Source organism: Oncorhynchus kisutch, linkage group LG5, assembly GCF_002021735.2.
Source record: "Oncorhynchus kisutch isolate 150728-3 linkage group LG5, Okis_V2, whole genome shotgun sequence".
Lineage (NCBI taxonomy): Eukaryota > Metazoa > Chordata > Actinopteri > Salmoniformes > Salmonidae > Oncorhynchus > Oncorhynchus kisutch.
Genome location: NC_034178.2, coordinates 727,009 through 745,050, shown reverse-complemented (window position 1 = coordinate 745,050; position 18,042 = coordinate 727,009). Strand labels below are relative to the sequence as shown.

Sequence of the window (18,042 nt, the reverse complement as noted above, 5' to 3'; positions counted from 1 at the left end):
TCTCATCACGTTCTCTAGGCCCAGCCCTCTGTCTCATCACGTTCTCTAGTCCCAGCACTCGGTCTCATCACGGTCTCTAGTCCCAGCCCTCTGTCTCATCACGGTCTCTAGTCCCAGCCCTCTGTCTCATCACGGTCTCTAGTCCCAGCCCTCTGTCTCATCACGGTCTCTAGGCCCAGCCCTCTGTCTCATCACGGTCTCTAGTCCCAGCCCTCTGTCTCATCACGTTCTCTAGTCCCAGCCCTCTGTCTCATCACGTTCTCTAGTCCCAGCCCTCTGTCTCATCATGTTCTCTAGTCCCAGCACTCTGTCTCATCACGGTCTCTAGTCCCAGCCCTCTGTCTCATCACGGTCTCTAGTCCCAGCCCTCTGTCTCATCACGGTCTCTAGTCCCAGCCCTCTGTCTCATCACGGTCTCTAGTCCCAGCCCTCTGTCTCATCACGGTCTCTAGTCCCAGCCCTCTGTCTCATCACGGTCTCTAGTCCCAGCCCTCTGTCTCATCACGGTCTCTAGTCCCAGCCCTCTGTCTCATCACGTTCTCTAACGAGACCTTGGAGAAAAGTACATGCTTGTTTTGTTTTCATCCTAGAAAAAACAGACACTTGGGAAAGAACAGACTTTTTTTCTGGTGTTGGCTGTTGCACATGGCCTTGAAACAAACAATAGTCCATTCTATCTTTATCAGGTCCACCAGGTGTGTTGGTGCTGGGCTGGAACAAAAGCCTCCACTCCCAGTAGTGCCAGGGGATAAGTAGTATTTGTAGTGTAATTTAGCTGGTTGTATTTGCTCTGTGGGAGATGGTTCTGTTTGCCGGGACTTGATCAGCTAACCTCTCCCATCCCTCCCTCTGTCTAGTGGTGCTGCCGTCTGTTCCTCTGACCCCAGCGCATCGGGACCGCCTCTACCGGACTCCGTCCACCACCCCTGTCAGAAAACCACCCCTGCAGACCACCACCCCTGCCCTCACCCCCTTTCACTCCCTGGCCCCTGCACACCCCCACATCACCCTCACCCCCAGCCCTCCACGGCTGTCAGACAAGAGACAGAGGCTAAAAGAACACCGCAGGACCAGCGCTTTGGGACTGGGACACCCCCACCCCGGGCCTCACCCCGACCATGACCCCAATCCAACGGGGGACCTGGTGGCCCCCAGACTCCGTCGGCACGGCGACCAGGACAAGCCCAAGGGCAAGCGGCAGTGCAAGACTAAACACACCAGCCAGAGGGAGAGAGAGAAGCTGGGGATTGAAGAACTGAGGGGAGAGAGGGAGAGAGAGAGGCTGGGGATTGAAGAACTGAGGGAAGAGAGGGAGAGAGAGAAGCTGGGGATTGAAGAACTGAGGGAAGAGAGGGAGAATAAGGTGAGTGGAACACACACACTCCTTTTCAAGCTTTTGTGCACAGACTCTTGTGGAAACATTCTCTCTGTTTTTTTGTCATCCTCTCTCCCAGTGTGTGAGAGATCGAGTCCTCTGTGTTCCACTGTGTGTTCCCATTGGCTGAAATCCCCCCCTGGGCAGAGCTCCTTAAATATGCTTCAAATCACAACCATGTTGATTATTACAATTATAGAGCTTATTGGAGCTCACTGGGAAAGCTCAGAGGGAGATGTGCTTGGGGTCACTGCGAGTGTGTGTTTGTGTGTCGCTGCTGTGACCTCCCCCTGCTCTGAGCACAATCCGCCCCAGACTGGAAGAGGAGGGATGGAAGGAGTGAGGGAGGGAGGAAGGGAAAGAGGGTGGAGGGTGAGTGTGCTCTAGAGGTCTGGACTGTGTGACGGAAGCACATTCTCCACAAAACACAGCAACCCCAGGGAGCGGGAATGGGCCTCGGCTGGTGTGTCATGTCTGTGAGAGCCTTGTCTCTGGCTATGTAGATCACAATACTGAGTGTACTGCAGGAGGTGTGTGTGTGTGTGCTGGCGTGTCTGTCCGTCCAGCCCTGAGGAATTACCCAGCGCAGCAGCTGTCAGCACGGCACCTGCAGAATCACACCACGTACACACACACACACACACACACCCCTCCTCCCCGAGCCCCTCTGCTCCCTTTCCTCTCTTTCTCCTCCTCCTTCCGCCTGCTGCGGTATTCACACACACACCCAGAGATCTCTCCGGGGCAGACGCGGTGGCTGTATCCTGTTTGCCGTTCGCTGGCTGCTGCGAGCGCCGTCGCTGACAGACGTGTCCAAACACACACACTGTGCAGATCTATATCATGAAAGCATCCTAACGTCTTTCATGTTACTTTTCTTTTAGAAGCGTCACATTCATTTAACGTGTCTTCAGAATATGTCAAATCAGAATGCGGAGCCTAAATATGGAGGGGTTTTCAGATCCCATTTAAAATATAGCATTTTATCATCTCATACATGGAGGTAATATTTACATAAAACGTTGTCACACTCAGGGTAACAATCTAGATGTAGCAACCATCAACTATTGATACTAACTGGATAACCAACCATCAACTATTGATACTAACTGGATAACCAACCATCAACTATTGATACTAACTGGATAACCAACCATCAACTATTGATACTAACTGGATAACCAACCATCAACTATTGATACTAACTGGATAACCAACCATCAACTATTGATACTAACTGGATAACCAACCATCAACTATTGATATTAACTGGATAACCAACCATCAACTATTGATATTAACTGGATAACCAACCATCAACTATTGATATTAACTGGATAACCAACCATCAACTATTGATACTAACTGGATAACCAACCATCAACTATTGATATTAACTGGATAACCAACCATCAACTATTGATACTAACTGGATAACCAACCATCAACTATTGATACTAACTGGATAACCAACCATCAACTATTGATACTAACTGGATAACCAACCATCAACTATTGATACTAACTGGATAACCAACCATCAACTATTGATATTAACTGGATAACCAACCATCAGGAATGTGTATTTGGAACTGCAGTGTAGAATTTGTATCTGCAGTGTTGAAGGTTAATTAGTAGAATTTGTAACTGCAGTGTTGTTGACGATAAATGAGTAGAATTTGTAACTGCAGTGTTGTTGAGGATATATGAGTAGAATTTGTAATTGCAGTGTTGTTGAGGATACATGAGTAGAATTTGTAATTGCAGTGTTGTTGAGGATATATGAGTAGAATTTGTAATTGCAGTGTTGTTGAGGATACATGAGTAGAATTTGTAGCTGCAGTGTTGTTGAGGATACATGAGTAGAATTTGTAACTGCAGTGTTGTTGAGGATACATGAGTAGAATTTGTAGCTGCAGTGTTGTTGAGGATACATGAGTAGAATTTGTAATTGCAGTGTTGTTGAGGATACATGAGTAGAATTTGTAATTGCAGTGTTGTTGAGGATACATGAGTAGAATTTGTAATTGCAGTGTTGTAGAGGATACATGAGTAGAATTTGTAACTGCAGTGTTGTTGAGGATATATGAGTAGAATTTGTAATTGCAGTGTTGTTGAGGATACATGAGTAGAATTTGTAACGGCCTAACTTATAACAGTGTTACAAAGGAAGCGTATGAGAAAATCAGCTTTTTGTTAGGAGCTTTACATTTTGGAGTAACAATTGGGTGCGCGTGTGTATCCTGGGGCATTTCTGGCGGTGGGCAGTCAAGTCACGCTCTCGCTCCCCCCCCCATCTCTCTGTGACAAGCCAGTGCTCATGGTTATAAATGACTTTGCGAGGCCTCGGCCAGGGCCCCTGGAGAAGCGCTGACATTTATTAGCCCCGCCACCGCGCAGCCACCACGTGTGTGTGTGTAGGGCCCACAGTGCACGCACACACACACACACACACACACACACACACACACACACACACACACACACACACACACACACACACACACACACACACACACAACCTGTGGTCGGGAATAATTAGCACTTCAACCTAGACTAGACCAGCGACCCTAATCTCCATAGAGGGAGAGGAAGGAGTAGGGAAAAAGGAGGGAGAGAGAAGCAAGGAAGTGGAGGACGGCATAAAGGATAACCTCTGCAGAGAGGGTGAGGACGGAGGGGGAGGGATGGAAGAGAGCAGCTCAGACTGTAAAAATAGAGGGAAGGGGAGTCTGAAAGACGGACAGCGCTCTGATAACCTCAGTATCGTGTTCCTCTTTCAGACTCTCTCTCCTCCTCTCTTCTGTTGTTCCCTCACCACAGCCATGTGTAAGTATGGGACGAGCCTGTAGGGCAGCGTCTTGTCGAGCGACACACACCCACAGGAGAGAGGATAGCGTTATCTCAGTATGTGTGTGTGGAAGCTTTCTGTGGAAGATCTGACTCTTACGTTCTCCCTCTCTCTCCCTCCCCCCATCACACACAGCAGGTCAAGGAAAAGCGATACAGCGAGAAGCGGAGGAGGTCTTCATCCCTGTCGGATTACTCCCACTCCTCCCCCGCCCCCCCTCTCACCCTGCCCCCCAGCTCAGCCCTCTCCCCAGCCCTACAGAGACCCAGGACCGCACGCCAACCCCCTCCAACCCCCCGGTGCACAACTCTACCCCTGCCAGCCGACCCATGCCTCCCGAGGCCCGCAGGCTCATCGTCAACAAGAACGCAGGAGAGACCCTGCTCCAGAGGGCTTCCCGCCTTGGATACGAGGTAAGATGATTTGATAACATATGTGGAGGGGCTGTACGGGTGCTAGTGTGTTGGTTTGAAGGGCTGTACAGGGTGCTAGTGTGTTGGTTTGAAGGGCTGTACAGGGTGCTAGTGTGTTGGTTTGAAGGGCTGTACGGGGTGCTAGTGTGTTGGTTTGAAGGGCTGTACAGGGTGCTAGTGTGTTGGTTTGAAGGGCTGTACAGGGTGCTAGTGTGTTGGTTTGAAGGGCTGTACGGGGTGCTAGTGTGTTGGTTTGAAGGGCTGTACAGGGTGCTAGTGTGTTGGTTTGAAGGGCTGTACGGGGTGCTAGTGTGTTGGTTTGAAGGGCTGTACGGGGTGCTAGTGTGTTGGTTTGAAGGGCTGTACAGGGTGCTAGTGTGTTGGTTTGAAGGGCTGTACGGGGTGCTAGTGTGTTGGTTTGAAGGGCTGTACAGGGTGCTAGTGTGTTGGTTTGAAGGGCTGTACGGGGTGCTAGTGTGTTGGTTTGAAGGGCTGTACAGGGTGCTAGTGTGTTGGTTTGAAGGGCTGTACAGGGTGCTAGTGTGTTGGTTTGAAGGGCTGTACGGGGTGCTAGTGTGTTGGTTTGAAGGGCTGTACAGGGTGCTAGTGTGTTGGTTTGAAGGGCTGTACGGGGTGCTAGTGTGTTGGTTTGAAGGGCTGTACGGGGTGCTAGTGTGTTGGTTTGAAGGGCTGTACGGGGTGCTAGTGTGTTGGTTTGAAGGGCTGTACAGGGTGCTAGTGTGTTGGTTTGAAGGGCTGTACGGGGATCTAGTGTGTTGGTTTGAAGGCTGTACGGGGTGCTAGTGTGTTGGTTTGAAGGGCTGTACAGGGTGCTAGTGTGTTGGTTTGAAGGGCTGTACAGGGTGCTAGTGTGTTGGTTTGAAGGGCTGTACAGGGTGCTAGTGTGTTGGTTTGAAGGGCTGTACGGGGTGCTAGTGTGTTGGTTTGAAGGGCTGTACAGGGTGCTAGTGTGTTGGTTTGAAGGGCTGTACAGGGTGCTAGTGTGTTGGTTTGAAGGGCTGTACGGGGTGCTAGTGTGTTGGTTTGAAGGGCTGTACAGGGTGCTAGTGTGTTGGTTTGAAGGGCTGTACGGGGTGCTAGTGTGTTGGTTTGAAGGGCTGTACGGGGATCTAGTGTGTTGGTTTGAAGGGCTGTACGGGGTGCTAGTGTGTTGGTTTGAAGGGCTGTACAGGGTGCTAGTGTGTTGGTTTGAAGGGCTGTACAGGGTGCTAGTGTGTTGGTTTGAAGGGCTGTACAGGGTGCTAGTGTGTTGGTTTGAAGGGCTGTACGGGGTGCTAGTGTGTTGGTTTGAAGGGCTGTACGGGGTGCTAGTATGTTGGTTTGAAGGGCTGTACGGGGTGCTAGTGTGTTGGTTTGAAGGGCTGTACGGGGTGCTAGTGTGTTGGTTTGAAGGGCTGTACGGGGTGCTAGTGTGTTGGTTTGAAGGGCTGTACAGGGTGCTAGTGTGTTGGTTTGAAGGGCTGTACGGGGTGCTAGTGTGTTGGTTTGAAGGGCTGTACGGGGATCTAGTGTGTTGGTTTGAAGGGCTGTACAGGGTGCTAGTAGCTTGGTTTGAAGGGCTGTACAGGGTGCTAGTAGCTTGGTTTGAAGGGCTGTACGGGGTGCTAGTGTGTTGGTTTGAAGGGCTGTACAGGGTGCTAGTGTGTTGGTTTGAAGGGCTGTACAGGGTGCTAGTAGCTTGGTTTGAAGGGCTGTACGGGGTGCTAGTGTGTTGGTTTGAAGGGCTGTACAGGGTGCTAGTGTGTTGGTTTGAAGGGCTGTACGGGGTGCTAGTAGCTTGGTTTGAAGGGCTGTACGGGGTGCTAGTGTGTTGGTTTGAAGGGCTGTACGGGGTGCTAGTGTGTTGGTTTGAAGGGCTGTACGGGGTGCTAGTGTGTTGGTTTGAAGGGCTGTACAGGGTGCTAGTGTGTTGGTTTGAAGGGCTGTACAGGGTGCTAGTGTGTTGGTTTGAAGGGCTGTACGGGGATCTAGTGTGTTGGTTTGAAGGGCTGTACGGGGTGCTAGTGTGTTGGTTTGAAGGGCTGTACGGGGTGCTAGTGTGTTGGTTTGAAGGGCTGTACAGGGTGCTAGTGTGTTGGTTTGAAGGGCTGTACAGGGTGCTAGTGTGTTGGTTTGAAGGGCTGTACAGGGTGCTAGTGTGTTGGTTTGAAGGGCTGTACAGGGTGCTAGTGTGTTGGTTTGAAGGGCTGTACGGGGTGCTAGTGTGTTGGTTTGAAGGGCTGTACCGGGTGCTAGTGTGTTGGTTTGAAGGGCTGTACAGGGTGCTAGTGTGTTGGTTTGAAGGGCTGTACGGGGTGCTAGTGTGTTGGTTTGAAGGGCTGTACGGGGTGCTAGTGTGTTGGTTTGAAGGGCTGTACAGGGTGCTAGTGTGTTGGTTTGAAGGGCTGTACGGGGTGCTAGTGTGTTGGTTTGAAGGGCTGTACGGGGATCTAGTGTGTTGGTTTGAAGGGCTGTACAGGGTGCTAGTAGCTTGGTTTGAAGGGCTGTACAGGGTGCTAGTAGCTTGGTTTGAAGGGCTGTACAGGGTGCTAGTAGCTTGGTTTGAAGGGCTGTACGGGGTGCTAGTAGCTTGGTTTGAAGGGCTGTACGGGGTGCTAGTAGCTTGGTTTGAAGGGCTGTACGGGGTGCTAGTGTGTTGGTTTGAAGGGCTGTACGGGGTGCTAGTAGCTTGGTTTGAAGGGCTGTACGGGGTGCTAGTGTGTTGGTTTGAAGGGCTGTACGGGGTGCTAGTAGCTTGGTTTGAAGGGCTGTACGGGGTGCTAGTGTGTTGGTTTGAAGGGCTGTACGGGGTGCTAGTGTGTTGGTTTGAAGGGCTGTACGGGGATCTAGTGTGTTGGTTTGAAGGGCTGTACGGGGTGCTAGTAGCTTGGTTTGAAGGGCTGTACAGGGTGCTAGTGTGTTGGTTTGAAGGGCTGTACGGGGTGCTAGTGTGTTGGTTTGAAGGGCTGTATGGGGTGCTAGTAGGTTGGTTTGAAGGGCTGTACGGGGTGCTAGTGTGTTGGTTTGTTCTTCTGTCTCTCTCTCCCTGGGTTGTTGTTGTTCATTCTCTCCATCTCGTTCAGTTTACGTTTGCTCGTTCTCTCTCCCTTCACTTGTCTAAGAGACGAGAGGCCATGTGAGAGCCCTCCACCAGGCACAGAGCTCAGAGCTGTCGCCTAGCTAGCTTACACACTGCTTTCCCTCTCTCTCTCTCACACACACACTGCTCTCCCACATACACTCACCCTGCTCTCTCACACACACACTTGCTGGAGTATGGCTCTGCTCTTTTCTCTCTCCAAATCTCCAGTAGCTCTTAACCCTTTCCTACCACATCCAACCCAGTTTCCCAAAACTATGTTTTTAAAAAGTGCCCCTAAAAAAAACACAATTTGGATAAAAATTCCTCTTCTCACTTTCCTGGTCTAAACCCTGGGAATATTTGGAATATTGGGATTAAGTCCGTCCATGACTAATTTGTCCCCCCAGATTAATGAGCCTGTGGATTAGTTCCAGCAGGGCTGCCTGAAAGGACTGGCACCGCTCGCAGGAAACCAACCATTAATGCTGTTTGGAACGCATGACTCGTCCTCTCGCTCCCTTCCTCCTCCCTTCATCCCCGTCTTCTTACTCTCCAATGCAAAACATGGTAGTTTTAAAGGAGACTGCAGTAGAAAGACAACCTTTTGAGACGCGGGGAGATGAGCTGGGGGTAGAGAGTAGAGCTCGAACGAGTAATCGGAATGGCCGATTAATTAGGGCTGATTTCATAACAATCAGAATTTCTTTATTTAATCTTTATTTAAATAGGCAAGTCAGTTAAGAACACATTCTTATTTTCAATGACGGCCTAGGAACTGTGGGTTAACTGCCTCGTTCAGAGGCAGAACGACAGATTTTCACCTTGTCAGCTCGGGGGATCCAATCTTGCAACCGTACAGTTAACTAGTCTAACGCAATAACGACCTGCCTCTCTCTCTCGTTGCACTCCACAAGGAGACTAACTGCCTGTTACGCGAATGCAGTAAGCCAAGGTAAGTTGCTAGCTAGCATTAAACTTATCTTATAAAAAACAATCAATCATAATCACTAGTTAACTACACATGGTTGATGATATTACTAGATATTATCTAGCGTGTCCTGCGTTGCATATACTGTGACTAAGCATACACGTATCTAAGTATCTGACTGAGCGGTGGTAGGCAGAAGCAGGTGTGTAAACATTCATTCAAGCAGAACTTTCGTGTGTTTTGCCAGCAGCTCTTCGTTGTGCATCAAGCATTGCGCTGTTTATGACTTCAAGCCTATCAACTCTCGAGATGAGGCTGGTGTAACCGAAGTGAAATGGCTAGCTAGTTAGCGCACGCTAATAGCATTTCAAACGTCACTCGCTCTGAGCCTTCTAATAGTTGTTTCCCTTGCTCATGGGTAACGCTGCTTCGAGGGTGGCTGTTGTCGTTGTGTTCCTGGTTCGAGCCCAGGGAGGAGCGAGGAGAGGGACAGAAGCTATACTGTTACACTGGCAATACTAAAGTGCCTATAAGAACATCCAATAGGCAAAGGTTAATGAAATACAAATGGTATAGAGGGAAATAGTCCTATAATTCCTATAATAACTACAACCTAAAACTTCTTACCTGGGAATATTGAAGACTCATGTTAAAAGGAACCACCAGCTTTCATATGTTCTCATGTTCTGAGCAAGGAACTGAAACGTTAGCTTTCTTACATAGCACATATTGCACTTATACTTTCTTCTCCAACACTTTGTTTTTGCATTATTTAAACCAAATTGAACATGTTTCATTATTTACTTGAGGCTAAATAGATTTTATTGATGTATTATATTAAGTTAAAATAAGTGTTTATTCAGTATTGTTGTAATTGCCATTATTACAAATAAATAAATAAAAAAAGCGGCCGATTAATCGGTATCGGATTTTTCGGTCCTCCAATAATTGTTATCGGTATCGGCGCTGAAAAATCATAATCGGTCGACCTATAGTACAGAGAGTCTCACACTGAATGTGGTGTTTACCTGGGGTGGACAGCAGGACAGATAGAGTTGGTGTTGGAGGGAATTGGTAGTGTGTTCTATGAAATGGGAAGATGAAACAGTTTGGAGGTGGGAGAAATGGTTTCCCTCTAGATCAAAGGTAGGGTTTTAGTAGACCAGCGTCTGTGGCCAGGGTTTTGAGTGTGTGTGTGTGCTCTCTGTAGTGTGTGTACTGGAGGCAGTGAGGCATGCGCTCCAGACGGAGCTCTTTGATTTATACAAGAGGAGAGGAGGAGGAGGGCAGATTTAATCCTGTAGCGTCCACTCTCCTCCTCCCTTCCCTTGTTCTTCTTCTCCTCCGCTAGCCCTGTCCGCCCCTGAGCCCTCTCTCCCTCCCTCGGTCCCCGCTCGGCACCGCTAGACATGGCTTCTGTGTTTGAGCGTAAACTCAACGGCATCTTGTTTTTCTAGCCTTCAGGCTTTTTTCCTCCCCTCCCTCTGTCTCCCCCTCCCTCGCTTCCTCTCTCTCTCCCTCCTTCACTTCCTCCCTCCCTCTCTCCCTGGCTCCCTCCCTCCTTCAGCGGGCCCCGACAGGAAGCTTTTCTAACTGCCTGCGTGTGATAAGCCACAAGCAGCTCCCTGGGGCCGCACTCTCTCTCTCTCTCTCACGCACACAGCGCAGCACGGAACAGCAGACAGTGAGCACTGTAGAGAATGCAGAGCAAGAGAGAGAGGAAGACTGTGAAATACGACAGGGCTGTGAGGCCGGGCCTTTCAATGCGCCGCTCTCTCCCTTCCTCTCCTCCTCCCCCTCCACTCCACACGCTGGGCTTGCCGCCTGCCTGCCTGCTTTCGTTTCACAGCCCCTCCAAAACAAGTTCCAGTCAGTGTGCAAAACTGGGAGGCTCCGTTGGATCGATCGATCTCTCCCGCAATCTTCACACTTGTATCACTTAGCCTTAGGACTGCCTTTAATTACACTCACTCACAACGCACACACGCACTCACTCACAGCACACACACGCACTCACTCACAGCACACTCACCACACTCACAGCACACTCACACCACACGCATGCAAATTCACACTCGGATTTTGGCATATCACTCCGGCAGCAGTGCAGAATCTCAATTCCGTGCGCGTGTGTGTGTGTGTGGGTGTGGGTGATGTATATATCTACAGTGAGTCTTGTATATTTGTGTGTGGTTTTGGAGTGCAGTGTTTGTGAGTGGAATGAGGATCTGTGGTGAGGCATGGCGTTGGTTTGTGCTTCTTACTGTGGTTGCAAGAGACTGTTGTTTTTATCTGCTTGGATGGTTGACTTTGGTCATGCAGCCATTTCCATAGTCTCTCTGATCACAGCATCTATTCATTATTATAACTGGGAGAGAGCAGCTATCAGTTCACCACTAATAGTATTTAGATTTTATTCAGCTGTTTGACTTTGTCTAATTTATTCAGATGAATTGGGTGTATTTGTTAAATAGGGAATATCTAGATCATTTGTGACTTTGTTTGCCATTAAAATAAGCGATAGGATCCACCATGTTGCTTGCTTCTGTCATGTAGGTGAGGTCAATGTTCATGGATGGAAGGAGGTGAGGGAAGGAGGTGAGGGAAGGATAGAAAGTGCATAGTACTGAGACTGGTCCTCCTGTCTTTGTGTTGTCACTCGCTTGTCACCGACCAGCTAGCAGCGCCATACAAACACACACTCAACACAGTGCGTCTCCACTCAACACACACACAGCCCTGCCGGCTGTCGCTCTTACATTTGAGTCATTTAGCAAACGCTTATCCAGAGTGACTTGCATACGTTTAATATAATATTTGTGTATTTTAATTTTACTGGTCCTCCGTAGGAATGGAACCCACAATGCTCTACCAACTGAGCTACACGGGGACCAGCCAAAAGCCCTTTGACATGCACACACACACTCACTTCCTGCATATTTCAGAATCCTTTAGTCTTTGCGATGCGTGTCGCAACACATAAGTGGTCTCTCTCTTTCTTTTTATTTCTATCGCTCTCTCTCTCTTTCTTTCTCTCTCTCTCTCTCTCTTCACAATCCTGCTGTGCCGAGGCTGGGTTGTGGGATATGTTAATGAGGCTGGGTTGAAAATGAGTCAAGGCTTTGTCCTATACCTGCCAGAACTAATAACACACACCGGGATGGGCACACCTAATTGTACTCATTTGCATGCTTACGTGTCCAAAGTAACTGATTGTCCTCACACATGCTATCCATAAAAAACACTGGAGGTTTTACTTCCTCAAGAGTTCACACGAATGACCTTTAAAAACACACGTGCAGCACATTCAATACAGACACTCATAAAGGCTAACAAACACCTATAGCTCTGCCCTCTAAAAATGCATGCTCACGCCATCTCTTTCACCCGCTCGCTCTCTCTCTCTCACACACACACAGGCCCTTATGTGAGAGTGCTGTAGGGCGTTATCGCAGCTCGTATCCTCCTCTCTTGTCTGTCTGCCAGACCTCAGAGACAAAGCCATTCAGACACATCCCCAGTGCGGTGCGCGCACACACACACACACACACACACATCCTCTCCATATCCCCAGGCCCCCCACTGCTCTCTCGACACCCCCCCTCCCCCTCCTCTCTCGCCACACTCCCCCTTCAACGCTGTAGTCCCACTCACTGGCTGGATGAGTACATGAAAAAAGCCAGAGAAACGAGAGGGAGAAAGGAGAGATCACGCCCGCTCAATTAAAAGCTCCACTTAGTGTGCCCCGGCCTTTTCACGCTCCTCTCCCCCTCTTTTTCCTCCTCTTCTCCCTGCTCTGTTCTTTTCTCTCCATCGTAATACACTGTGTGGTCTCCTAGTCTTTGTCTGCTGGTGAATGCAGGGTAAAATTAGAACCAGCATCAGAGAGAGCTCTAAACCACGCTGTTGTTTTTCACTTCCTGATTATCTAAACGGCGCCGGCCTAGATGACGCTTAGGACACAGTGAAAAATGGACAGTATGCCTGTGTAGCGTGTGTGTTTGTCCGAGTGTGCGTGTGTGTCCCAGTCTGTCAAGTGTTAGTAGATGAGAAACAACACTTCTTTGTGAGACCTGTCTATCATTACTGTATGAGAGTGAGTTAGGTAGGTAGTGTGTGGTGTGGTTGTGTTCTCTAGGTGATAGAGTAGCTATAGGGTTAACAGTCTGCGTGGGGGGGGAGCTGGAAGGCCATCCGCCATGAGGAGGAAGAGATGAAAGAGGAACTATGAAAGATGAGCGGTAGGTGGGTGTTTTACTGCGGTGGGAAGGAAATCAACAACCCTGTGCTCTCCACTGTGCTCCTCTCCTCTGGCGGCCATTAAAGCTGTGCTTTATCATGTGTTTAATGCCCCGCTTAGCTCCACCGACCGACCAGCCGGCTGGAAAACAGACAGACCTCCACAGCTCACTACAGCCCGCTGTGCTTTTAATATGTGGAACTGTACCATGTACACGTTCATAGCAGAATTGGGCCTAGTAGCTACCACACCACAGTAGTAGACTAGTAGCTACCACGCCACAGTAGTAGACTAGTAGCTACCACACCACAGTAGTAGACTAGTAGCTACCACACCACAGTAGTAGACTAGTAGCTACCACGCCACAATAGTAGACTAGTAGCTACCACACCACAGTAGTAGACTAGTAGCTACCACACCACAGTAGTAGACTAGTAGCTACCACAACACAGTAGTAGACTAGTAGCTACCACACCACAGTAGTAGACTAGTAGCTACCACAACACAGTAGTAGACTAGTAGCTACCACACCACAGTAGTAGACTAGTAGCTACCACAACACAGTAGTAGACTAGTAGCTACCACACCACAGTAGTAGACTAGTAGCTACCACACCACAGTAGTAGACTAGTAGCTACCACACCACAGTAGTAGACTAGTAGCTACCACACCACAGTAGTAGACTAGTAGCTACCACACCACAGTAGTAGACTAGTAGCTACCACAACACAGTAGTAGACTAGTAGCTACCACAACACAGTAGTAGACTAGTAGCTACCACACCACAGTAGTAGACTAGTAGCTACCACACCACAGTAGTAGACTAGGAGCTACCACACCACCGTAGTAGACTAGTAGCTACCACAACACAGTAGTAGACTAGTAGCTACCACACCACAGTAGTAGACTAGTAGCTACCACCCCACAGTAGTAGACTAGTAGCTACCACACCACCGTAGTAGACTAGTAGCTACCACACCACCGTAGTAGACTAGTAGCTACCACACCACCGTAGTAGACTAGTAGCTACCACACCACCGTAGTAGACTAGTAGCTACCACACCACAGTAGTAGACTAGTAACTACCACGGTAGTAGACTGGTGGCAGCTGCGCCAAGGTAGTAGACTAGTAACTACCACACCACCGTAGTAGACTAGTAGCTACCACACCACCGTAGTAGACTAGTAGCTACCACACCACCGTAGTAGACTAGTAGCTACCACACCACCGTAGTAGACTAGTAGCTACCACACCACAGTAGTAGACTAGTAACTACCACGGTAGTAGACAGGTGGCGGCTGCGCCATGGTAGTAGACTGGTAACTACCACGGTAGTAGACTGGTGACGGCAGCGCCACGGTAGTAGACTGGTAACTACCACGGTAGTAGACTGGTGGCGGCTGCTTCACGGTAGTAGACTAGTAACTACCACGGTAGTAGACTGGTGACGGCAGCGCCACAGTAGTAGACTGGTGGAGGCAGCACCACGGTAGTAGACTAGTAACTACCACGGTAGTAGACTGGTGGCGGCAGCGCCACGGTAGTAGACTGGTGGCGGCAGCGCCACGGTAGTAGACTGGTGGCGGCAGCGCCACGGTAGTAGACTGGTGGCGGCAGCACCACGGTAGTAGACTGGTGGCGGCAGCGCCACGGTACGAGGCGGAGGACACCGTTTGCTTTCAGCGCTGAAGTGTTGGAGTTGAAGTAGTGTGTTTGAATGTAGAGGGACTGTATGTTTGAGCTCTGTTGGTGAGCTGTTTTTTGGAGAAGAGTCCATTTAAGAAGAGTGGGGGATGCTGGTCGTTTGAACACTGTGTACTGTGTTATGGTCTATTTTGTTGTCCACCAGGCATGCCAACCGCAATGCCAACTCTCGCTGTTTAGCGCATAAGTTGCCACGGCACTGGCAGTAGCAGGAGTTGGACTAATTTGTTTCCACGGCAGCCACATGACCACGCTGTATCTAAAGATACATACACTCTCTCTGTGTATGTGTGTGTGTGTGTGCGCTCAGCTCCCAGCACCGCGGTGGGGAGCTGTGAATGAATTCTATGAATACGGGTCGGGAGGGAGGGCACGTCAAAGCTGCACTACGCTAGCTGAATGCTAATGTCTGTTTCTGCTCTCTGTGGAGCGCTGCTGCTTGTCTCTATCTTTCTCACTCTCTTTCTCTGGACCTCTCTTTCCACGCTTCGCTACCCTGGTTCCTTCTGTTTGTCTGGGGTTGTGTGTGTGGTTTGATGCTAGCCACACTGGGCTGACTGGAAGGCTGACTGGAAGGGTGTGTGTGGTTTGATGCTAGCCACACTGGGCTGACTGGAAGGGTGTGTGTGGTTTGATGCTAGCCACACTGGGCTGACTGGAAGGGTGTGTGTGGTTTGATGCTAGCCACACTGGGCTGACTGGAAGGGTTGTCAGCGCTGTCTGACACAGGTAAATGAGCACATAGACAGAAGAGAGACTGCTGTCGACTTGATGCTTATTGGCTTTATTCTGCTGTTCTCATTCTATCATTAACAATATACTACAGGACTACATATTTCCGTTATCGAGGACTTTTTAGGTATATACATTCATATGCCTTGCTATGTTGTTGTCTTAGGTCTCTCTTTATGTCATGGTGTCTCGTCGTGATGTGTGTTTTGTCCTATATTTACATTTTTAATCCCAGCCCCCGTCCCCGCAGGAGGCGTTGTGCCACTTGGTAGGCCATCATTGTAAATAAGTATTTGTTCTTAGCTGACTTGCCTAGTTTTAATGAAGGTAAAAAAATCAAACAAATATTCTCATTGTGTTAGCCATAGTCACCTTGCTTTGGTCAGGCCTTGGAGTCAGCAAACTGTCTATAGAATTGCAATTCATTCCAATTCTTTGCCACTGTGACTCATGACATGAGTCATGTTAAAGAGATACTTCAGGATTTTGGCAATGTTTCCCAGGAGTCAGAAGAACTCGTGGATACCATGTATATGTCTCCGCATGCGGTTTGAACTAAGTTGCTAACTAGCGCAACTGTAATTGCCAACTAGAGTTATCGCAATGCCTAGAAGTGTCTACCTCTAACGTCCTTCATACTGGACTCAAACATACAACTGGTTCATCTGAGGCTGGGGAAGTAAATGAAGGGCCTCATTGCCAAAATCACGAAGTATCCTCTTAAGGCACAGAAATTGAAAGTAAGTGAATTGAAATTGAATCCCTCCTCAATTGAAAAAAGAATTGGCCGTTTAAAAAAAATTCCAAACCTGAATTCAATTTGGTTTAATCCCCTTTACTGAATGGAGCTGGGTGGGGAGAAACAATTTAATGGCCCCTGCTTCCCTGCTGTTGGTTTAAAGGATCTAGGAGGCATTCCGGCTCAAACATACTCTCCAGTGGCTCAGAATCCCAGGTTTTTAGGAGCAACTGCGCAGCCATTGTGGATATGGTCCATAACTGGCCAGCCTGAGCCATCACACACAGCCATCCAAATCCATTACCCAGATGTTAGTAGGAAATATATGGGACCGTTCAGGAGGGACAGATTGACTGGGCTATTTTGAGCCGCCCAGGCAGCCGTTTGATAAGACTTATTGAAAAATGAAAGGCTCGGCGACCACTCCACAGCATTTGCATAGAGATGGGAATCAGAGCGGAGGCTCCTGTAATGGCTTACCTTCCACTGCCCTGGTTGAGAGGATGAGGGATGAGAACCGCACAGATCCAGTTCTCTGGACCAGTTCCAGTTCGATCTCTCTTGGACACCATCTTCTGATATTAGAAGGACTGGCTAAGAGGGTCTAGGTAGTGTTGAGTCAGTCTGATACAGATAGTGTAGTATGTACTTGATATTAGGACTGGCTAAGAGGGTCTAGGTAGGGTTGAGTCAGTCTGATACAGATAGTGTAGTATGTACTTGATATTAGGACTGGCTAAGAGGGTCTAGGTAGGGTTGAGTCAGTCTGATACAGATAGTGTAGTATGTACTATCCTGAGGAATAACACAGGGTCTAGGTAGGGTTGAGTCAGTCTGATACAGATAGTGTAGTATGTACTATACTGAGGAGTAACACGGGGTCTTGGTAGGGTTGAGTCAGTCTGATACAGATAGTGTAGTAGGTACTATCCTGAGGAATAACACGGGGTCTAGGTAGGGTTGAGTCAGTCTGATACAGATAGTGTAGTATGTACTATACTGAGGAGTAACACAGGGTCTTGGTAGGGTTGAGTAAGTCTGATACAGATAGTGTAGAAGGTACTATACTGAGGAATAACACGGGGTCTAGGTAGGGTTGAGTCAGTCTGATACAGATAGTGTAGTAGGTATTATACTGAGGAATAACAGGGGGTCTAGGTAGGGTTGAGTCAGTCTGATACAGATAGTGTAGTAGGTATTATACTGAGGAATAACAGGGGGTCTAGGTAGGGTTGAGTCAGTCTGATACAGATAGTGTAGTAGGTATTATACTGAGGAATAACACGGGGTCTAGGTAGGGTTGAGTCAGTCTGATACAGATAGTGTAGTAGGTATTATACTGAGGAATAACAGGGGGTCTAGGTAGGGTTGAGTCAGTCTGATACAGTTAGTGTAGTAGGTATTATACTGAGGAATAACAGGGGGTCTAGGTAGGGTTGAGTCAGTCTGATACAGATAGTGTAGTAGGTATTATACTGAGGAATAACAGGGGGTCTAGGTAGGGTTGAGTCAGTCTGATACAGATAGTGTAGTAGGTATTATACTGAGGAATAACAGGGGGTCTTGGTAGGGTTGAGTCAGTCTGATACAGATAGTGTAGTAGGTATTATACTGAGGAATAACAGGGGGTCTTGGTAGGGTTGAGTCAGTCTGATACAGATAGTGTAGTAGGTATTATACTGAGGAATAACAGGGGGTCTTGGTAGGGTTGAGTCAGTCTGATACAGATAGTGTAGTAGGTATTATACTGAGGAATAACAGGGGGTCTAGGTAGGGTTGAGTCAGTCTGATACAGATAGTGTAGTAGGTATTATACTGAGGAATAACAGGGGGTCTAGGTAGGGTTGAGTCAGTCTGATACAGATAGTGTAGTAGGTATTATACTGAGGAATAACAGGGGGTCTAGGTAGGGTTGAGTCAGTCTGATACAGATAGTGTAGTAGGTATTATACTGAGGAATAACAGGGGGTCTAGGTA

The 18,042-nt window shown here is 48.5% G+C and overlaps 1 protein-coding gene across 1 annotated transcript in view; it reads left to right on the top strand.

Annotated features, from left to right (window-relative positions):
- Positions 1 to 18,042, top strand: part of LOC109890336 (BCL-6 corepressor) — a gene marked incomplete in the record, with an annotated part of 70,781 nt that overhangs the window by 32,377 nt on the left and 20,362 nt on the right. Inside the window, 2 exon segments of the mRNA XM_031823847.1 lie at positions 858 to 1,313; positions 4,362 to 4,639. Of these exon segments, the coding sequence (XP_031679707.1) occupies positions 858 to 1,313; positions 4,362 to 4,639 (734 nt within the window).